The sequence below is a fragment of the Mirounga leonina genome, unplaced genomic scaffold, assembly GCF_011800145.1.
Source record: "Mirounga leonina isolate KUSES-001 unplaced genomic scaffold, KU_Mleo_1.0 Mir_53, whole genome shotgun sequence".
NCBI lineage: Eukaryota > Metazoa > Chordata > Mammalia > Carnivora > Phocidae > Mirounga > Mirounga leonina.
Window position 1 is genome coordinate 30,004,858 of NW_023270807.1, and position 24,598 is coordinate 30,029,455.

The 24,598-nt window shown below is 36.7% G+C and overlaps 1 protein-coding gene across 1 annotated transcript in view; it reads left to right on the forward strand.

The window, feature by feature from the left end:
- Positions 1–24,598, forward strand: part of ADGRB3 (adhesion G protein-coupled receptor B3) — a 706,366-nt gene that overhangs the window by 289,365 nt on the left and 392,403 nt on the right. Inside the window, exons 7-8 of the mRNA XM_034991475.1 lie at positions 11,753–11,917; positions 12,367–12,531. Of these exons, the coding sequence (XP_034847366.1) occupies positions 11,753–11,917; positions 12,367–12,531 (330 nt within the window). The remainder of the gene's footprint in view (positions 1–11,752; positions 11,918–12,366; positions 12,532–24,598) is intronic.

Here is a 24,598-nt window from a genome sequence, read left to right on the forward strand (position 1 = left end):
TGACTGAGTACCAAAGCTCACCTTTCTTTGGTTTCTATAAATATGTATATTAATTCTTTCCACTAAGATTTTATCTATACTCAGTTTTCCCTCCTGGAAGAATTATAAGGAGCCCCAAAGACTTAAGATTGACTATTGCCTTGATACTCTAACTAGAGAAACTGTTTTAGAGTCAGTCCTTCTGATGTCATTGTCTCACACTCATTCAGTTAAGGAGTGGGGATTCACCACTGATCAAGTATGGAAATGATAGATATTTGTAAGGAATACAGACTTTATAGATTCACTCTTAGATGCATAAGATGGTTAGCTCATAAATGACACATAACTTCATGTGATTATGAAGACTGTATGGTCTGTTCGGAGAGTATATTTATAATCCTAAATTTTAGTTTCCTTTAAAATGTTTCAATGCTATTTTACCTGAACTTGATAACTTCACGCATTATTATAGAGAGAAGTCTTTATAATGCTGTTATTTAGGTTGTTGAAACATTCAGACATAAAACAAATACCTAAGAAATGAAAAAGACTGATCTTATTCAAGGGGCTTGCAACTTAAGAGAGAAAATACACACATAGAAATGATAGAATCTCCCAGGAACTGGCCAAGGCACATTCTAGAGGTAGAGATAGACATGAGTGGGAAATGGCAAAGGCTAGAATGGCAAAGACCAGTATGAGTAACCGTTGATCTACTCCTTGGGAGACTTTTTCACTGGCCCATTCTGCATGCAAGCAGCGTAGCTGAGATCCTGGCAAAGTGCTCCAAACATGTTGTCCAGCTCACATTCAGTCCCATTTGTACTCTCAATTCCCCAAGGTAATATCTTATGTCATGAAGCAATGATTCCGTTTCTCTGGAAATTTTAAGTATCTAAAACATCTTGAGACTGTGAAAATCCCCCAAAATGTAGATAAGCAACAGTCATCTCACGAGCTTGGTCCCTTTTACTTTGGAGAAAGACTACTAGGTTCCTATATCAGGAATATACTTTTAAAGATGTAGTAGTTATATTTACTCCTAGAATTTATAAATTCTATGAATTATGAATATAACTTGTATAATTCAATATTCATGTAACTATGAATATTAGGGAGTCAAAATTATGAGTCCTTATTTGCAAATCACTCCCAGAAAATCTATTTATGAAGTCAATTATGTTCTGTTATTTCTATCTCTCTATTAACATACAGACAAGCACATAGACACACACACATATATATATTAATGTCCTGTCTTTTTTACAGAGATTTGGGCAAGCTTATACAAGTTTTAGAGTTTTTTTAACTGCTGAGCTGTGACATTTACAGAGAGTCAAATATAGTTCATTCTTATTTGTCCGTGGAATGTGCAAAAATAGATAATGTGGGGAAAGGAGAAAAATAATAGCTAACTATAGAATCTCTTTTAATATGTTAGTTTTTATTACTTCTTTTATCTCGGCTAATCCCCATTGGTATAAAGATAAGAATGGCACTGATCAGTTAAAATGTTATCAACCATGTTTCTCGTAGTCTACTTTCCATGAACTTTCTAGGAGTAAAATGCTTGGGAATCAAGAGATAGGGGTGTGAAGTTGTTAGAATTCAGATAAAACTCATTTTTCTAAGTTGATATAATTGTTGTTTTATCACTGCAGTAGTAACCACATGTGTTTTCAAGCTAGTTGTGTTTTACAGTATTACGCTGTCATTGGAATCACTCTAAGACCGTTAAACTTAGGTCTTTCTTTTGTGTAGGTCTTTCTTTAATTTTGGAAATTTATGCTTATATTATGTGTAAAACTGGCCTAGCTCATATTCTCTCATAGGTGAGCATTATGGATATATATTGGGTACTTAATTATATGTTGTTTCTGACTGTTATTTCCATTCTTGAATTTAGTTGCATCACAAAAGATATAAAACTCTTACCATGTTGTATCCCAATTTCCTTACTATTTCAAAGGGAATTCTAATGGGTATGATTTAAAAAAATAAAGAAAGGTTTTATACTTTACCAAACATTTTGACATTATGCTTTTGAAATATGTAAGATTTATTCGGTGCAAACATTTGGAATTCTCCTTAAAACTAACAGTCTTATAGCTAAACTCAGGTGCCTTCACTATATATAAAAGCATCATCATGTGTCGACAAGATGTAAGATACTACTGAGAAGAATATATAGTCCCTGATCTCAAGAAATTTGTAATCTCTTCAGAGGATTTAGACATAAGCATGTAAAAAGTTGAATGCAGTTCTGATAAACACATATAGACACTCCACTTCAGTGAGTGGGGATAATTTGAGAACTCAGTGATTTCAGCCTACATTTCTTATAGCCATCCAGCCTGTGATCTCGGAGACATCATCTTAAGGTATAAAAATGTGATAGGCACTATATCAGTAATGAAAAAAACGGGCCAAGACCTATACACTTGATTCCCCTTGGCTAGGCTGATTGTGAGGTGGAGACCAGAGGAGAACAGAAGAAACAATTAACAACAAATTTGGTCTCAACTCACCAACTTTGCAAGCTCTGACCATGAGCCTTGTGGTAATGGGCAGTGATATTTTAGTGTGGGATCACGTTGGAACAGCAGAACAGCATCCAGCATCATACTTTTAAGAAATACATATAACCACCGTAATGAAATGGATGCTACGTGGGACTGATATGTATTGTTCACATCAAATAATGAAATGTTTTATTTATGCAAATCTTGACATCAACTTAAGAGTAGATGACATCCTACTTTCATCATGTACTTTCCTTAGTCATGTCCAACTTTCTCTCACTTCTTTTGAGGTGAGGGAAAGCTATCTGCCTGGGATCCATATAAGGAGAGAGGAAAGAAAGGAAAGGGTAGATAGGTATTTCCTAGTATGAGTTATCAGTTCCTAATGTGTATCATGTCTAAGAACCGATACCAGTGTTGATGGAGGGAAGTGGGCGAGAGATATAGAGCAACATGAGGGATCCACTATGACTCATTCACTAATTATAAATATAATGTTACCCCATTTTCCTCCCTTTCTCATCTACACCAGTAATTAAATGTGATATTATGGAAGGGTGTGTGTAGGTATGTGTATGTCCAATGGTCCTTGTGGTCTGTTTTTCTTATTTCCCCAAACTTAGAATTTCTGGCAGTCCATGTTTTCTCTTTTCTCTGAACTTTCATTGCAATCCCTAATCAAACATCAAATTCACCATAGTATTAATTAGTATATGAGGAAATTCTCTTTCATTGCCTGTTTATCTCTCTGTGCAACTTTGTACTAACAGTATCCAATACATTACTATTGAATGGATTTTCCTAATGGACATATCCAAATTTTTAGTTCTCATCCCCCCAAAAAATTACAGGACATTTTCTGGGTATATTTAATAATACATTTATGTGGTGTAGTGGAACTTGGACTTCCACAAGAGAACACTTATTTAAATTTAGGTATCACCTTTTAATATGTGTGTTCCTCCTCTGATTCTAATCTCTTCATCTGTAAAATGGGGACAATAGCACACCTACTTCACAGGACTGTGAGAGGACCTTGTGAGATGCTGTAAGGGAAATAACTTGGTAAACAGCAAATGGTGTATGAGTATCAGTATTATTATTATGTCAGCGCCCTATAGCCAAAGTCCATCGGGATGACACTTGTACTTGAGCAAGTTGGATTCATTACTCTTGGCATTGAGGGAAAATTAACATAGGAAACTGTGGGGCATCTCAGTTAGAGGGTGTTAGAAAGACTTATTAAGGGTTTGGACTTGTTTTGGGTGATTTCAAGGAGGGTTTTAGGAAGTGGAGCTTTGCTCTGGATTTAAGAATGTCTAGATGGGGGAAGAAAATCTATGACTGGGTATTTTAATGAATTATCCAGGAGGAGGGAAAACTTGCTATAATTGGTGAACAAGTGTCAGTCACTCATATTAGCTGAGAGAAGAGAACATTTGGAATTTTGTGGGTTGTGCTGTGACCGTGTTTCACTTTATCTCACTTTATCACAGTCTCAGAGTGACCTTGTCTGTTGTTAATGTTCTCTGTGATGGTCTTAGATCCAACAGGAGATGGCATAGCCTCACTGTGAGCACCAAGCAAGCAGCTAACAGCACTGAGTCTAGCTGTATCAGACCAGTTCCTGGATATCACCTTAATGGTGACTCCTCATCTAGGGTGATTTAATCACTTTACCTGTTTTTGTTTTCAGTGTTTTTGATTTTTATTAATATTCAAATGGAGAAAGAAAAGTGTTAGACATGATGGAATATTTACATTTTCTAGGTAGGCCCTCTCTTAAAATTATATAGATGTATATCCCCGAAATAAAATTGATATAGCCTTTTCCAAAATTAAGTTCTTTAGAGAAAGTAAATCTTAAATTCTTAATTCAAAGCCTCAAGGTTTATAGTAATTTTCTTTGTAGTATGTTACTTTAGAGTAATATATATATATATATTTTTTTTTTTTTTTTTTCCTGCTAGTTGAAAGATGGAAGGAACCAATGATTCAAGTTTGGTCCTCTTTGTTTCAGTTTTGACAGTTCTTATTCTGATACAATTGGTGTAGTAAAGTGCAAATAATATAGAGCATAGGGATAAGTAGTAATTGAGTGACAGATTGAAGACTAAAAGAAATGAAAGAATTATTGACAAATTAGTTTTCATTTATAGGCTGCAATAAATATAAATGAGTTTAATGATTCAGTGGCAAACACAGTGGTCTGGAATTCAGAAGACACAGATTAATGTTCAGTCCCAATCTTTAATTATCAATATTTACTTAAGCAACCTATTCATCTTCTCTGTGCAATTTTCTCATTTGTAAAATGGAGCCAGCATCCATTACCCTATCTCAGAGGATTGTTACGTGATTAAAATTAGGTGAAAGAATCTTGAAAAGTAAAAAACAACATAAAGTGGACGATATTTATCATGATTTTTATGATAATATTACTTTAAAAGTAAAGGATTTGGCTGGGACACCTGGGTGGGTCAGCTGGTTAAGCATCTTCCTTCGGCTCAGGTCATGATCCCAGCGTCCTGGGATCAAGTCCCACATCGGGCTCCATTCTCAGCAAAGAGCCCGCTTCTCCCTCTGCCTGCCGCTCCCCCTGCTTTTGCTCTCTCTCTCTCTCTGACAAATAAATAAGTAAAAATCTTTAAAAAATAATAAAAGTAAAGGATTTAGAAGAAATAGGTAAAATAAATTCAGGATATTAGGATAGTTTTTGAGCTCTGTTTCCTACAGACAGCCTTAATCATAGACTCAAAGAGATTTGTAGAGGAGGACTTTAAATTTCCCTTCTACCTTTCAAAGACTTCCAGCTAGTTTAAGAATCAAAAACTCAAAGTTTTATTACGTGTGTACGGAGGCCCAATAATGAAATTGAGACCTAAAGAAATGACCAAGGGGGACAGTTTTTGTGCTTTTTAGATAGAGACAATAAATCTGTGAGGAAATGACAGAACAAAGAAAACTTAATTTGGGGAGCTTCAATTAATAAGGAATTCTGAACAGAATTTGGGCCAGGGTAGTAAATTAGAAAAAAGTAACAAGAGTTATTTATATAGCCTTCTAGGCTCTACAGTTCCTATCTCTGGTGATAAGGATGTCCCTTTGCCTCCTAGTACAGGGAGGCTACCTTTCACCTGGGAGATCTGCTTCTTGCTTTCTGGGGACGAGCGGCAGGGGCATAGTATTCTTTTGGCATTGGCTGTTTCTTAAGTAACTTTTATTTAAAATAATCGACATGTCAAAGTGGCACATTTGGGGGTGGCCTGACCTTGGCCCATACAAATGACTTCTGCCTAGTTTGTACTAGGGAGAAGTACATATATAAGGGCTCATGCCAGTCTGTGGGGCTAAGCCATGTCCCACTCGTTAGTCCTGCATTTGAGAAATGCATTCCTGTGAATCCAGAACCTCAATAGAGAGATCCTGCCAAGTTGTATTTTTCAGGTATGTTCATAGTCTCTTACAAAACCTGAGAAAAATGAAAGAATCACCCAAGGATAGGTCCTCAGGAACACAGCTGGACCCAAATATCTCTGTTATCTAGAGCAAGGGGCTTCAGTCTCCTGTGGACCTAAAGTTTGACTCCTCAGCAAGTAAGAGAGGGTGATGTGCCCACAGTCTCTCTGCAGGGAACCCTTTCAGTGAGGACAGTGAGCAGGAAGATGCTAAACATTTGCCTGACCTTGGTTCAAAAGTCTCTGGTTGTCTCGGCATGAGAATGTTATAATTTGAAACTCAAATGCTACCTCATTAACCTGTTCTTTAATTAATTTGCAATTTGTCTTCTTAACTTTCTGGTCTATTGTATAGCAATTGTATTCACTTTGTGTCATTTCAGATTTTTACCATTGTTCTGGTGATGTTCTAGTGTTTATGAATTTTTAAAAAACTGTATTTTTATTAATCTTGGTTGCTTTCTTTTATTATTTTTTATGCAAACTTTGTCTTAACTTACTTCCCAACTATTTTTTATTCTTCTTAGCCTTACCTTAATAACTTGCTTCTATTTTTAATTCTAATTTTTAAATGATATTTCATTTTTATTTTTCCCCTTCTGTGATTTATTTTAAAATGGCAAATGGGAACCAGGTTTATGCTCTCCAGCACATACCCAAAGCCAGAGGTTGGCTTTTGATATTTCAGTGTTATACCGTCAAGAGGTCTTTCCAGTTCCTGAATAACTCCCAACTCAATAAAAATCTGTGCTTTCCAAATTTGCCATCACTAAATCAGATAGTTTCATACCACAGGACAGAATTCTTCTCCCCAAACTCCTCCCTGTAGATAGCTTCATCAATCAGCAATAACCAACCCAAAAGAGTTGCCAAAATGATAGTTTTATTATCCAAAATATTCATGGCTTTATCTTGTGGTTGTTGTTCTCCAACCTAGTCTATACTGTCACCAGTTATTGGTAAAGATGTGAAAATTGACTGAAACATGATATTTTCATTAAAATGTATCACAGAATTTAATTTGGCCTCTGTACATGGCAGACAGGTGAACACAATTGTAACTATATATGGCAGGAGGAAGTTCATACAACAAAGTAAACCCCAGGAATCTAGCAATTTAGCCTTCACAATTTTAATTATTCTGGATCCAGAAAATCTAGTAATGTGTCACATTGCTGAAGGGAAACTTTAACTGTCCACAGGGTGACACTGGTATAAGGAAACACACTGCATGATGGTAAGACAGGCTGATCTCTCAGCATTGTCCTGGCTTCAAAACACAGCCTTATTATTCTTTATTCTTCGTCACCTTTGTAAGATGGTTCATAAAGTAATAGGCATTTGGAGTTTCTAAATTGAAAAATGACACTATAAAAAAATCCAACTGCAAATGCTTATGATGGAAATGAAGAGAAATTGAAAAAGTCTAAGAACCTGTTAAATCTTAACCTAGCCGCATATTATAGAAGAAGTTATGTACTTTAATGCAATATTTACCAAATAGCGCTCCAAAAAGGGGGTTGAAAAAAGGAAAAGAAAGGAGGGATGATTACATTTCAAATACATTTGGGAGGCACAGTTTCAAACAAAGTTAATTTAATGTAGGACTCCCTGCATTTTGATTATAATGGCATCATAAATTCAACATGTTCAATATAGACAGTTTGATTTCAGGGCTATATAGCCCCTGACCTGTTTGAATCCTAGTCTAACCCAGTTCAGTAAAAGGGTCCACCATTGACCCTTTTAGTAAGCCAGAAATCTAGAAGTCATCCTTGATTCTCTGATTTTCTATATCCCGCTACCAACCTGTCAGCTCTACGTCTAGAAAATATCACAAATTCATCCCCTTCTCTCTATCTCGACGGATGATACCGTAATCTAAGCCACTATCACCTCTGTCTGGGCTACCATATAGTCCCCTAACATCTTACAGTACTGATCCTTGCTCCTGTACAATACATTCTAATCACAACTGCAAAATTAAGTGTTAAAGTAGAAATTCTGTCACATCACGTCCCTACTTTGAAATCCTCTCATAGCTTCTGATCTTACTTGGTCACACAGGCTACAGGGCCCTGTGGATTTGGCTTCTGCACACTATTGAACCCATCTCCTGCCACTCCCCACCCCCCCTTCTTGTGATCCCCACAAGCCCCAGCCTTTTCTCTTCTCTGGAATACACAAAACTTTCTTGACCTCAGGACTTGGTTCTTGTGTAGAGGTTTTCGCAGATCCTCACATTTCTGGCTCCTGTTAGTGACTCAGGACTCCGCTCTAATGTGTTTTTTTCTGAGAGGCATGGCTGAGCATCCCCTGTCACATTGCTCTCTTTCCTCACATTGTCCTTATCACACTTCTGGCTGAAACTCTCTTGTTCATTCATTTATTTACTTGTTTATCATCTGTCTCCACAACCCCCTCAGAGTACATGTTCCATGAGAAGAGAGCTTGGTGGGGCTTTATCACCACAGTTTCCCAGAGTCTAGTAGAGTCCCAGTGTAGCTTCTTTGTACATCTTTACCAGTGAGTTCATTAGAAGACTCCAAGAAGAGGTTTGGAGTGTTTCCATTTTCCCAAATTATTGGTAAGACTTTTCTGACCAAATGACAAGATGTTAATGATCTTTCAATAGGAACACAGGTTTAGAAAGAAAGCTTTGAAGTATTTTCAAATTTTGGAGTTTGCAATGATTCTGGGGTATATCTCTTACAATGCTGAAAGTCTGTGATATACAGGGGTGGGTGGATGGTAGGGAGAGGGTTGATTTTCTCTGTTGTCTCCATCCTCAACCAAGTGGAAAGCAAACCTGAATGCAAGGGTTGAAGGATTCCCAGTTAAACATCAGGTAAAAACAAACAAAAAAGGAGTCCCTTCATTTCTTGTAGTACTTAGATAAATGGTTTTAAAAATATATATTAAATAGATCATATGATGAATGGTTTTTATTTTTAAACATCTCAACATTTATACCTGAAATATAATGCATATGTCCTTCTTGGAAATGCTTAAATGTCTAAGACAGAACTCTTAATTTCCACTTCTCAAAAATCCTCCACTTTTTCCCAATTCAGTAAAATAACATTACCATTTTTGAAAGGTCTTGGGGCTGATGTCCCTAAAAATAACACAATTAGTGATTTTTTTTTTAATTCTAGGATATTAAACCAAAAAAAAAAAAAAAGAAATAAAACAATGTCCCACATTTAGCACTAAAAGACATTCTTTGTGTTGTCTAATGCTTTAAATTAAATTGACATATCTGCCTGGTTCTAACTTCTCAATTTTCCATTTTCCCAGTAACTTTGACTTATCACTCTGAAAGAATATTGGGTTTTCCTCTTTTTCCTCAGTTACTTTGTCAAATCAAGTCTTTCATAATGGTGCAGTTAATGTTTAATAAAAGGAACTTCTAGTTCTCAGTGTAAAATAGAATACCAAAAACATCCACTTGATATGTCTTCAATTTCATTGCTATACCTTTTCTGTAACTAACTTTATAAACTGTATATATCTAAAATACATGTTTTGTTGATGTTTATGGTAATGATGAACCTCAAAAGGTCCCTGAAATGTCTAATGTTAACTCAATCTTGAACTTTAATCAAATCATAAAATGTATACCTTAGCAGAAAGGACTGAACAACTAATACTACAAATGTATGAATTTAAAATGTTATATTTATTTATTTATTTATTTTACTAATGGTGATGCAAAGTCTTCTTTCAGGAAAAGCCTATGGAGCAAAACACTTCACAAATATTCTCATTTTTCCTAATCTCTTTTCAGCAAGGTCTTTTCTTATTCCTCACCGATAATACAACACCCTGCCAAATTATCTTCTCTCTGATTTCCACATTTGACTTGCTCATTCCTGACTCCACATCTTAGCTGGAAAGACTTATCCTCTCTTCTTTGCCAGTGAGTCTGTAACTGTTACATTCATTTAAAAAATTAAAAAATCTACAAGTTTACCTCAAACCAGAATTCTCAAGGACATCACATATTCCTTTATTCTAGTCACTTAGCATTGAATCAGGTTGAAATCACCTAATTCATCTTTGTTTATGTGTTGCTTTCTGAATGTTTTTAAAAATTTGAATATCTGTACATTCTTTTGCCAATAGATGGTAAGGTGCAGGCATGAATCTTATTTTTTTAAATTCTTCTAAGAATGTCTAGGATAGTGAGAGTTCATAATGCAAGCTCAGTAAGTATTATCTTTGAAAGGCAAAGTTCTGAAATGAAAAATGCACTCATCTTCAAAGCCAAGCTAGAGAAGAAATGGATAATTTATAGCATTCCATTTATTCACTAGTCTTTTCTTGTTTGTCTAGCGAATGGACTACATAGCCAATAAGATTGTAGCAGGTACTTTTAATAAAGTGAAATGCTAAAATTACATGAATGGAATGATTAAATTGGCATTTTGTGATTTTTAATCTCACAAAGGGTTTATTAAGTACAGCCAGATACCTATTAAACAATCTTCTTTTTAAATAGCTACCTGCAAGGCCTGAAATTAGGTTGACAGCACTTACACATATTCTGCCAAGCTTTTTCATTTCTTTAGATGGGTGGATAGGTTTTCACAGCAGTATTATCTTATGTTGGAACTTTGGATTTATGGTGAATTCTCTTTTACTGTAATGAAACTAAGAACCATGGAATGATATGAGAAAAAGTAGACAGTCATATATGAGTGCATTTATAACACTTATATTCTAGTTTATGCATTCTAAATTGAGTAAATATTTTTGCCTGATTCCTTTGCATACTTGCATTTTGTGGCCTATGGGATTATGCCTTTGTGAATGCTGTCTCCTTTGTCTAAATTATCCAAATCTCACCATATTAATCTAACATAATCACCCTAAGTAGTTGTGATCCATCCTCTGAAAGCCTTCATGTGCCATATTAGGATGTTACTGCTTTTAACCTTTTATTTACTTATTTGTGTGCATGATGTAATTCTTCTCCTAAATTACAAGATTTTTGAGGGTGGGATTCATATTCTTTTAATTTCTGTATTTCTTATAACATCTATCACATTATTCCTCATTATTCTGCAAGGCTTGTCTGAAACTTCACTTTGTCAAGGAAGACTCCCCAGGCCCTCCAAGCTCTTAGTGTCTTGAAATTATCCTTTGAAGCAATACTATATAATTAATTTATTTAACATGTAATTAACTGCTTAATTCATTTTAGGGGTTCCTTCTTTAAAACATGAGTTCTATGAGTTATTGATCAGTTATTTATTTCATTCACTGCTCTGTGTACTCCTCACCTAGCCCAAGGTCTTGCATTGTTGAGTAATCAATAAATATTTTGAAGCAGTAAGTGGCTCAAAAGAGATACTGGAGGGGCACCTGGGTGGCTCAGTTGTTAAGCATCTGCCTTCAACTCAGGTCATGATCCCAGGGTCCTGGGATCGAGCCCCGCATCGGGCTCCCTGCTCGGCGGGAAGCCTGCTTCTCCCTCTCCCACTCCCCCTGCTTGTGTTCCCTCTCTCGCTGTGTCTCTCTGTCAAATAAATAAATAAAATCTTCAGAAAAAAAAAAAAAGAGAGAGAGACACTGGATACATAAAAGGAAATAGAAGTGAGAAAATAAGGTAATAGTAGTTTGGGGGGGTAATAAAAACATTTAATGCCAATATGACTTTCCATTGTCTTCACTTAGAGTCCCTTGGTTGGGACTCACCTCCAGGGTTAGTTTTACGTTGTACTTTCTGTACAGCCTTCTCTATTGGAACATCTCCTTACACTGTCTCTCTTTCTGCTTTGGCAGTTGATGGACAGTGGCAAGAGTGGAGTTCGTGGAGTCAGTGCTCAGTGACGTGCTCGAATGGGACCCAGCAGAGAAGCAGGCAATGCACTGCAGCGGCTCATGGGGGCTCTGAATGCAGAGGGCCGTGGGCGGAAAGCAGGGAGTGCTATAACCCTGAGTGCACAGGTGAGGCCTGATGACTACATTTAAAGAATGCCTGCCATTTATACAATGTGATAGAACCATGCCAGTCATGGAATAATCAGGTAAGTACGTGTTTCTCGTAAATGAAGCCAATTGTACCAGAGCTCATTCTACTGTATGTCACACTAATAAAGCAACACAATTCTGGAGATGCTTAGATCAAATATAGATTAAGTTGATAAGGTTTAGCACTGAACTTGTACTTTTTACAAGTAAGTTTCAGTGTCTATTTGAAGATTCTGACAAACTTACATAAACTTAGGTTAATCACAATGTTCTATATTTGACTAGCAAGTCAAATGTTTGAATAGGGTTTATTCATAGTGGTAGATTAATAAAAATTGAGCAAACAGTAATGGTCCTCAGATTTTAAACTTCTTAAAACAGTTGCAGTAGGGCTACTGCCATTGACCATGACACATTTCTTTCAGCCAATGGTCAGTGGAATCAGTGGGGTCATTGGAGCGGATGTTCCAAGTCCTGTGATGGCGGCTGGGAACGGCGAATGAGGACATGTCAGGGTGCAGCAATAACAGGCCAGCAATGTGAAGGCACAGGCGAAGAAGTTAGAAGATGCAGTGAGCAGCGATGTCCTGGTGAGAACGAACTGAGATGATCTCAATGGAAACATTTTGTTACCTGGAAAAAAAAAGGATTAAAACTCTCATCATGAAGGGCAGTACTTCCTCCACTGGAGGACTGCTAACGATAAGTGGCAATTTACTTTTTCCATAATGTATGGGGTTTCTTCTGTTTATGTGTCCTAGACTATTTCTTCTATGGGATTTTTAAGGTATTTGCTGCAAAATCACATTGAAAAATGTGATAATACAAAGGAAGCCACATTGAACAATAACATGGCTAGATAGGATTTAAATTGGCTGGGGGTACTTTTTTTTCACTATGTTCATGAAATATTTGTTTACTGAGAACACAAAAACAGTTGCCTTTTATTACTTATGGTAGAAATAGAAAGACGTAAGTGTTAGATAGCTAAGTGAGAAAATAAAGAGATGCTGTTGACATTAAGAAACTTTTAAATTCTGCTGTTAGTCTGTCTCCATATAGGACTTTGGACATCCCCATTCCCTTGCTCCTGGGCCATTTTCTATTATGAGGAACACATTTTGAAATGAAAACATAAGGTCTTAATTAGTAGTGAAAGAATGGAAATGTTGTTACGGTAAAGGATCTTACATATAAGCATAGAAAAAAAGGAAAGGTCAAAAATTGCCCAGATTATTGATCATATATTTAAAAAAAATCGTTTATGACAAAGATTCCTTCCAAATTGTGCATACATTCCATAAAGTATTATTGACATACTGAAGACTCAATAAATAAATGAAAATTAGGATTTTAGAATGATATCATAGGCAAAGTTGCTATAAGCATGCTAGAAAAATGATAGGATGAAATTTCTAAGTTTCACAGCTGGGTATAAAGGAAGTGCTGAACTTAAAGAATTTGAAGACCCTATTAGAGTCCATTTGCTGCTACTAATGGTTGGTGGGCAAGCTAGCTTATCTCTCTGGCTATCTGGTTCCAGTAGGTATGGAGAGAACAGCTGTTTGAGGTTCCTTTTCAGTTCAGAAAGCAGTAGATTTCTGTCTCTACCAAACATGACTACATCAATTTAGAAGACGACAACAACAACAACACTAACAACAAAACAAGGCATTCTAAGAGATAATCCTGAGTCAAAACTTTGTATTTCTCCATAGCCAGAATTCTAAAGACTTCTCACAGTCTAACACTAATATCAATAGAAACTGGACTCTAAGAGTAACAATATGTCAGTAGGATTTTTTTAGAGATTAGAAAAGATCTAAAATTAGCTTTGTTAATTCTTAAGGCCACATAATTCAGAGCAATAAGAAGGAACCAGCAAGTAGGATTTTGTTGAGGAGACCTATACAGGAGAGGTACTATGAAATTCCTCCTGTCGTGCATCAGAAGTAAGAAGCGTTTAAACAAAAACATGTATATAACCAGGAAGAAGTTTCATTAGGACAGTAGTCATGATTAATATTTGAAGTTATGTAAACTAGTGTGAGCATACCAAGGTTCATAACTGATCTTTTAAAACTCTTTCATCTGCATATATAGAGTTAAAATGGTGTTGCTGCAATCACATTTACAAAGATTGCCACCTGCTGTTTGGAAAACATTTTACATATCTATTTACTCAAAGGATATTATACCTTATATGCTAGGTTTGTTAGCTGGCTTTCATGATTTAAGGCAGTTTGAAAAATTATCACATAAACCTATAATTTTTTATATTTTATACATATGTGATATTATATATTGGTGGAATATTTTGTGTTGAGAGTAATGACATGTCAGTAAGGTTTTTTTACAGCTTAAAAAATATCTAAAATTAGTTTTGTTAATTCTTGAGGCCATGTGAATTCAAAATAAGAAGCAATCCTAACTTCCACCATTATATTGCTCCAAATTTATATATTGACAATATAAATTGAGAAAACTTTCAAATTTTCTCAACTGTTACTAAGGCATTTTTCTACTTTTGTCACTGACAAAACCTCAAAAAATATTTCTTTTAAAACAATGTGTTTTTTTCCTAGTATTATTTTTCATACTGTATATTCTTAATTTTTCTTCAGATTGCTGGAAACTACTAGTATTTATTTTTATGCTTCACTAATTTGGATGCAAAACAAATTAATCAAGTTTGCCAAGAGATCCTCTGTTGTCAGGAAGGAGAAGTATAATATACGCACATCTTTGTCTGGATAATTAATGAAAATAATGATTAATCATCTGGATTTAATCAAAAGCTGTTACGATGTCTACTAAAAATAGAAGATGAAAAATATTTTCCCAAAGAGAATAAGATTTTTTTACTGGTAAATAGATAAAGTAAACATATTAAAAAGAACATCATTACCAAAAATATGATGTTATTTTTGCCTTCATAAGAAAAGGGAATTAGAGGGATGAAAAAATTACATATGTATATTTTAAATACCGTTAGTTGAGGAATAGAGTAGCTCCAGACAATTTTTAGATTGGTCAAATTCACTAAATAATGATTTCATTGATCTCCATCTCATTGTACATCCCCAGACTTTAAGGGTTAAAGTAGTAGAGAGGTGATAGCTTCTCTGATTTTGTATTGCTACAGTGTGAAAACATACTATTTTTAGGCTGTGTGTTTTTTTCCCAATATTTCCCTGGTTAATATCCTTCAGAAGGCAGATGTTACTGATGAATTGGTCTACGTAAATTTGCAGGCTTCCCGGGAACCTCCTTGCTGTGTTCCCAGGGGAGGGGCTGGCTACTCCTAGAGCTCCAATTCTCGGATCTGTTATGCTTTAGTCATTAAGAATAATGCTAGTTGGGTTGTGCCATTCATGGGTAGAAGTTAAACTTAATTTATACATAAAATGTCCTTTTGGAGTTACAGTTGCTCTATTTGCAAACGGTGAGTGAAGCCTACACATTGAATGTGCTGAGAGAAACTTGGGAAATAAGAGAGCCATATCATAAATGTACACAGTAATAGCAACTTAGACCAGAGACGTAACAATGTTTGTGATATTTAACTCATAAGTATTCATACCAAGGGCAGTCAGCAGTAATGTTTGTAATCCCAAACTTGTCTTGAGCATTGTACTGCATTCGTATTCAAATTTGTGCCCTGTAATATGGTGACTGTAAGCCCCCTCCCCACATTATCTCTGTAAGGTTGCTGTCCAATGGGATTATGTTTTCTTTGGAGACCAAGAGAGATTTCATTTGGGTCTGAGTGATTTTCTTTTAATTTAGCTTTGGTAGGAAGAATCACAAAGCTTGCTTATTTTGAGCTCCTGTCTTCTTTGAGCACCTCTATTCATTGTCCAGACATGTGCTTTCAAATTTTAGCAGACCTAAGAATCACCCAGAGAGCTTGTTAAAACACAGATTCCTAAGCCAAACCCCCAGAGCTTCTGATTCGGTAGGTCCAATATGGACTTACCATATTGAATTATCATTCAATTATTCATTTTAATTAGAAAATGTTATTTATATACTTGGTGATTTCAGGAGATTTCAAATCATATTATTGAAGAGAGTAAAAGGAAAATGTTAAGGTTAATACCGAATATGTATATGTGTATATATATATATATATATATATACACACATATATATATATACCACAAAATATACCACCAATGTATAATATCACATATGTATAAAATATAAAAAATTATAGGTTTATGTGATAATTTTTCAAACTGCCTTAAATCATGAAAGCCAGCTAACAAACCTAGCATATAAGGTATAATATCCTTTGAGTAAATAGATATTTGTTAGAGTTGCATATCTAACAAACCCTCAGGTGATGTTGATGATACTGTAGATTACCCTTTGCAAATTACCCTTTGGGTTACACTGGTCTATAGTAAAAATAAGTGAGTAAATAAGTACATACATACATACATACTAGGTGATAAAATTAACAAAAAAAGTGGAAAACAGTTCTCCACCTCAGCCACACTGGTCAAAATTGTGATCTATCCTGAACAAGATTGCAGAATTTTATTTTGTTATACCACTTTATAAATATTGAGGGATTGCTCCTGTAATCAATTAGTACAGGCAATCCATTTCAAGTCTCCCCTAGCCAACTCGTTCTTCAACCCAAAAAGATCTCTTTATAGTTGTCACTTAAAAAAAGAACAGAGCTATTGACTAGTCTTTGTGGACAAAATGGGATGATTTACTCATTTTCAGATTTTCAGTTCTCCAATCCCTATTGTTCCTGTTCCATGGAGAGTAGAAGAAACAACTTGGGTATCATTGGAACACGTTTGCTATAAAGCTGTGCACTGGCAGGACACAGATCTTCTGTAATCCTGCCATCCCATCCCCAACAACTCTCTTCCTCAGCAGGAGGACATTTTCACTGCCTCTTACCCTCCAAGGTTATTAGCTACTATCTACTTAACCAGGTATATAATATGGGGGGGGGGGGGCAGGGGTCAGAGAGCAGGATGAGGTCTTAGCTCACATGGACTTATTCTTTCTTCAGTTCCCAGTTGGAGGAGTGCTGAATTAATCACCGTCACTACGTTTGTTTTTGATAGAGACAAGTTTAACAAGTTAATAAGTCAGCCTTCTAAATTGTGTGGACCACTGTATTTTATTTTATTTTATTAAAGATTTTATTTATTTATTTGAGAGAGAATGAGAGAGAGAGCACATGAAAGGGGGGAGGGTTAGAGGGAGAAGCAGACTCCCTGCCGAACAGGGAGCCTGATGCGGGACTCGACCCCAGGACTCCAGAATCATGACCTGAGCCGAAGGCAGTCGCTTAACCAACTGAGCCATCCAGGTGCCCATGGATCACTGTATTTTAAAGTTAAACGTAATCCTTATTAGGAGCCCAAATATGTGAGTGTAAAATTAAAGTATACTACTCTATATTGAAATACTCACGTACAAATTGGCACCTGTTCCACCTTTTTCATTCCAAACCACAAGGGTAATCACTAATAGTACTTTTAAAAGGCCCCTACTCCATTAGGATTTTTATTATTTTTCTAGCAAATGTCCTGTGTTTATCCTCTAAGGAATTACATTATTACCTGTTCAGTTTCTAAAGGTTAAGGCAGATGTTTTCGCTGAAGATTTTTGGACATAGCAAACAATGTCGCACCCAAGTGTTCACACCAGTCACTCACCTAAAACCAACCTCTGAGTTCAGTGTTGACAGTAGGTGGCACTAGGTATTGACGTCTTTCATCTCAATGTTCTCTTTGTTTTTGCCAAGCCACCTCAGATACATTCTAAAAAGCTGGGAAATAAACTAGAACTCGAAGATACCCCATAGGCAAGAGAGATCATCTATTGCTTAATAAATATCTAAGAAAGTATCTGATCCTCCTGAAAAACATGGGTTTTATTACCTATTCCAGTGCACAGTTCTGCAACAAATCAGCTAAACTTTATAGACAGAATTAAGGAAGAACCACTGGGGTCTAAAATAATGAATGTGTATACCAGATAGTACTATACATCCATTATTCAAACCTGTTTCTATGGAGATTATTATTGTCATAATTTGTCTTATCAGGTCGCTCATCAGATGAGACTTGGGGAAAACTCTCACAGCTTCTGTCATGGCAGAAACCAAAAAAGCAATTTATTGTAATCTTATATTACCCTACCTGGTCCAATTTAGAAATATTTGGCAACATGCTGATCATTCTCAAATTGAAACAGAAAATTTAAGCAGCACTTTTTACTATTTTTTATTTCTTCATTTCATCTGACATTGTTTTTATAGTAAAAATAAACATTTTTTAGGAACCACTTAATTATTTCTAAATTAATACAATTAAAATTAATGCAGTCAGTAAAACTGCTCTTTGGGTTTAAAGTTTGCCAAAACCCTAAACCTTAGTATTAGTCGTTATATGTCCTGACTTGTGAATGACCCTAAGGTCCTGCCCCTGGTGCTCTCTCTCTCTCCCTGTCTGTCTGGAACTATCACTTGTGAGCAGCACCCACAAATCTGCATTTTTATGTCTCATCTCTTGCAAACACCTGATAGAGCTTTCTAGCTGGGGTAGCCAATCATCCTCAGTGTCAGCAGAAGAACTTTTCTGTCTGATCACCAAATCCATCTTGTCATCTGAAGTAATTTCTGATTCTTACCTTTCCTAGTGATGGATTCCACTTCCATCAAGTCTTTCTCCAGTGGCCATGCTTTCTCTTCCCCTGGACACCACCTGCTAGTGGGGAGGGGCAGTGTGACATTAAAAGCCTGGGATGTGGAGTCAAAGATTGGCTTTGGGCCTCAGTGTCCTCATATGTAAAATGGGGATAATAAGATGTGCCTCGGGGGATCATTTCAAGTATGAAATTATAAAATGCCGCAGGTAATTACAGTTATTAAATAATTCCAGCCCAGGTCATCTTTGTCCATTACCCAAATTACTGCAACAACCACCTTTTCTAATCTCTTCCACACAAGTTTATCTGATTATTCTCCCCTTTTCTTGACCTTAGTCACCGATTCACTTGCTTAAAAAGAAAAAAAAAAAATGCTATGGCTCCTCATTACTTGCCCAATTCAGTGCATACCGGAATCCTTAGGATTCTAGTATCCCCATCTATCAGTTGATTAACTTTCGAGGGTCATCACCCTCTACTCGTTTATAGATAAAATATACACATAACGTAACGGATCCCATCCCTGGTTCCTGGGTATGGAAGCACATATTCTGTCCTTACTCTGCTGCTTGCAGTTATTCAGCTGGGCTCCCAGAGAGTCCCTGTCCTGTCTCCACCTTCACCTGCTGACATGGGAGCATCTTGGGAGCTCAACCCATTAAAAACTGTCTCCTCCTTTAATCATTCTTATTTCTCCCACAATTGCATGAGTGCTTTCTTCTTTGAACCCCTATAGACTTGCTTTGTGCTTCCCTTATTATATATTGCTATTATACTTTATTATTATATGTTGTTATATCTCTTAGCTAGAATTCCAGCTCATTACAGATGAGTTATCTATTTTCAGACTCCCAAATCCCCTCCTAGTTGAATGTACACCATTAGACACATGCTCTTTTGAATGTTTTTATTCCATATCATAAACATTGTAACTGGAGCATTTGTATATAGTACAATATATGATACAAAATACAATAATTTGTGTAAAAGCATGTGAATAAAAATTTCAAAATGACTATGGTAGTATACCTTACCTTTCATAATCATTTTATTCTTTCAAAATGCTGTTAGTTTGTCTAAGTAGAATTTGAATAGACTTTCTTAGAACACATACTATTTTTATTTTGTAGTTACAATTGGTGGCATGAGCCTTCCTTCCTTAGAAATAAATCATTGAGATGTTGGAGGTAAGAAAAATATGTATTTTCATAGCAAGTTACTCAATTTTCCCAAATCTCAGCCCTGCATATACTTACAGGCCAGAGCTTCTCGAGGCTGTCGCATAGCCACCTGTCAGGCTAGGGTTGGTCCCAGGCATACACAAATAGAGATTCCGAAGGCCTCGGGGTAGCTGGCAAGACAGGAGGATGTGGCCGTCAGCCTCCAGCCCAGGGTAGTCTTGCCCGTTACCCTAGTGTGCCTCCGAATGTTACCATTTTCTACATGTGCCTTGACCTGGAAAAGGTGATGAAGCACAGTTATCCTCACCAGTTCCTAAGATAATATAAAAATACAAATAAACACAATTCTGTAGCAGCATACCCCAATACAAAACTTGTCTCACTTGAAGTTAGTAAATAGTTACTTAGAACTATTCCTCACAATTAAAGTTAGCTATCTTTTTATTATTATTATTATTATTATTATTATTATTATTAATCTTGTTAGCAGGTTGGAACTAGAGTGACCTTGTCTGCTAAGTTGAAATACAGGATTAAAACTAAGTTAATCAGATTTTTTCCAGGGTGTGTATGTATAAACACCATCCACTCCTCAAACAGGCAATGCAAAACACATTGTCTGCTAATGAATTTAAAGTTTGTGGTTTGCTACCTCTGAGACTTAGAGACAGATTTTTGCAAAATATATAAATACCTTGTTTACCACTACAGCAAATGCTTGGTGATAGTGTAAGATTCTCAGAAAATGAACTGAGAGGCTTATTTGATTGATGTAGATCTACCGACCACCTCCTCAAGGAGTGATTTCTCTAATGCCTTGGTTTCCTCATGTTTAAAAAAAGAGAGTAATAATTGTATCTACTTCATTCTTAATATGAGAATTAGATAAATTAAAAAATGTAATGCACTTGGAAGAGTGCCTAAGTCACAGTGATATGTACATATTGCTGTTATAATTATATGTTCTTCCAACTTGACACTGATAAAAACCGTTTCTATGTGAGGAATGCTATTACAAAACACGTTTGATAAGCACCCTTCTTTTCCCCCTCAGACCTTAGCAGACCGTGAATTCCTCACATGAGTGTGTTCCCCTGCTGAAAGTTAGAGCTGTAAGCTGTGTGAGCACAGGAACCAGATCTATCTCATTCACCTCTGCATCCCCCAGCACAGGGAATTCCCAAAACATAAGAATTAATGAATTGCCAGCAAGTGAAATTTGAAATTGGGGTCATGCATAGTGTATGGGGTTTTTTTCTTCCCTTTCCTTTCCTTTCCTTTCCTCTCCTTTCCTTTCCTTTCCTTTCCTTTCCTTTCCTTCCTTCCTTCTTTTCCTTCCTTCCTTTTTTTCCTTTTCCTTCCTTCCTTCCTTTCCTTTTCCTTCCTTCCTTTCCTCCTTTTCCTTCCTTCCTTTTCCTTCCTTCCTTCCTTCCCTTCCTCCCTCCCTCCTCCCTCCGTTCTTTCTTTCTTTCTTTCCTTCTTTCTTTCTTTTCTTTTCTTTCTTTCTTTCTTTCTTTCTTTCTTTCTTTCTTTCTTCCTCTCTCTTTCTTTCTTTTTTTCCTTCCTTCCTTCCTTCTTTTTTTTTTTTTCCTGCATGCCAACTCTACAGTGCAGAACCAATTTCTCTTTAATGCTGAAATTCTAGCATAGGGGTGAAAACTAATTTTCCACATCAAATTGATTTAAGCCCTGTATAATTTTTGCTATTTTTAAGAGACAGAATATCAGTTTGAATAGACAGATTAACAGCTAATCACTAGGTAATTGCTACCTTGTTTTAAGACAGCATGCTAACTACATACTTGTGACTTCAAGTACAGTTGTATCTTACAAATGGGTTTTTATATCTTTGACCTAGTGATAGCAAACAGTGGGATCTTTCAGCTGATGAACAGAGTTGCTGTTCCATTTTGCTAAGGCACAAAAAACAAGAGTCCTTCATATTGCCCTACAATAATACGTTTTTATTTTGAGCATAGTGATGTGAGCTAATTGTATATTTTCTAATTTACAAAATATACATCGGTAGCATTGAGCGGGAAAAAAAATATTTAACACAAATCTCTCCCTTTAGCTTATGTTTTTGTCTTAGCTTTAGTGCCATACACCAACTGCCTTTTTGATAATACCAAGAGGTGCTCAAATACCTCAAACTCAAAACTATTTTCCGCGTCTACCCTCCCAACCGGTATCTTCCTCATGCGCTCTAACTGAGGCTGCAGCACTGCACTCTTCCTGGACACCTGGCTTTCATCTTTTATTTCTCTCTCTTCCTCGCCTCCTACATCCAGCCCTGGAGCCCAGCCCATTCTCTGTCCTAGATAGATTTTTGAATCCACTGGCTTCCCTTCCTGTTTCCACTTCCTGTGATGCCACGCCCCTTCCCTAATTACCCCATTTAGGTTGTCACAGGCCCTGCCTTCAGTCTCACTTTCCTTCAATCCATTCCCCAAACTGCATGTATAGCGTTCAACACATTATAACAAATTTTCCTTGCCCTTAAATTCAAACTCGTAGTTTATCTTATCATATGTCACCCCTCCCCCTCCGGTAATTACCCACCTCTACTCATCCCCAACTTTGTACTCTAGCCATTCTGAAATGTTCCCAATTTCTTGGATATACCAGGTTCTCCTTGCTGCCTGGGTCTTCCTACATGTGGTTCCCAAGGCACACTTTTCCCTTCCTCACTGGCCAACTCCTGCTTATCCTTTCTGGAAATCTCCTACTGATATACTCTCCCCCAGAGTACTCCTAGAGCAGCCAGGACTTCTCAGATCATAGTGGACATCCACTGTATTAAAATTTCTCCTCTTAGTGTCGCCCTCACCATCTTGCAAGTTGAGAGACCCTGGCTATTTTTGTTCGTTTTCTTTATGTGCAGTATTTTACAAGGTGATTGGGACATTATGGGTGCTCAGTAAGTATCTGTATAATGAATGAATTCCATAAGGGGCACTGAGGAGAGCCCAGAAAGTTTCCTACTACTGGGGGCTTCATAAACCTAAGATGGAAGAAAATAAATTTTTATTTTAATATCTAGGCTGTTTTGCTTTTGGTATGAGCATAAATACACATATTTTCTGAACTAAACTTTTTAAAGATACGATCTTCAATGAATGCCATATGACCTTTGTTGAAATATTTTAAGCAGATGGGATTTGACATTACTACTAAAATGCTGAAAACCCTGCAAATTTGCAAATTTGAATCTATGATTCCTCTATCATCTTCCTTTCTTATTATTTGTGCACTGTGTTTCCATCTACAAGAAGCACAATGAATCCAAGGCTTTATGAATTGATGGAGAAAAACAAAGTGTGTTGACTTTTTTAAGTTTAAAAAATTACTGTGATACTGTTTGTTTTGTTTTTTGGTCTGGTTGAGGTAGGCCATACATTGTCATTAGGGAAATGGAAATTAATAATTGAGGACTGTGGTTGGATATATATAGATCACACTGGAGAATTCTGGACAGGGTTCCATGGACTCTTACCAAGTCAGACACAGCCCTACAAAAGTCAACTTTTGTCAATATCTGGTACCCTGGAAACCCATTTTTGTTAATTTTTAAGAAAACTATAGTAGTTAACCTCCCTCTCTTTTCCTAAGCGAACATTCTTAACCTACTGCTGGTCTACTTACACACAGATATACACACACTCATACACACTGTCCTCAGTACTTTGCAGAATCATCTCATTTTCTGTCATCGTAAGTACTGAGATAATGGAAAAATAGATCTTTTTTTTAAAAAAAAAAAGATTATTTATTTGAGAGAGAGAGAGAGAGTGAGCACAAGCAGGGGGTAGGAGCAGAAGGGGGAGGGAGAAGCAGGCTCCCTGCTGAGCAGGGAGCCCTATTTGGGGCTGGATCCCAGGACCTCAAGATCATGACCTGAGCCAAAGGGGGATGCTTAACTGATTGAGCCACCTAGGTGTACCAAAAATAGATCTTTTGAAAGTATTTGGTAATTTTTGGCTTAAACTATATGAGTGTGTTCATAGGCATTCACCTACCATTTGCTAGATTTCTTTTTTTTTTTTTTTAAGATTTTATTTATTTATTTGACAGAGAGAGAGACAGCGAGAGCAGGAACACAAGCAGGGGGAGTGGGAGAGGGAGAAGCAGGCTTCCCGCCGAGCAAGGAGCCCGATGTGGGACTCAATCCCAGGACCCTGGGATCATGACCTGAGCCGAAGGCAGACGCCTAACGACTGAGCCACCCAGGCGCCCCATTTGCTAGATTTCTAAGTACTTATGTGCTCTAGGAGTGAAACAAAACAGAAAAATTATTGTCTTCATGGTGCTCACATTCTAGCGGGAGAAGGCAATAAATAAACTAATAATAATAATAATACTGCAAAGTAAGAAAGCTAGGAAAAAAGATGCAAAAGTTACCCTCGCCCTCTGTCTGCCACTCTCCCTCCTTGCACTCTCTCTCTCTGTCAAATAAATAAATAAAATCTTAAAAAAAAAAAAAAAAGATGCAGAAGTTAGAAGGTTAACAAGCATTTTGAAGAAGAATAAAACAGAGGAAGGTGTGGGAGTGTTTGAGAGAAGTCAGGAAATCCCTGAAAAGGCAAGATTTCAGCAAAGATGAAAGGCAGTGAAGACACAAACCATGCAGACATTTGGGCAGGAGAGGGAGGGATATCCTGGAAAGAAAGAGCAAGTGCACAAGCTCTGAGGTAGAAGCCTTCCTGGAGGATTGGAGAAGCATCAAAGGGGTCAGTGTAGCAGAAGGGGGTGGGGGGCAGAATGTGGAGAGGGTGGGAGCTGAGGTAAGAGG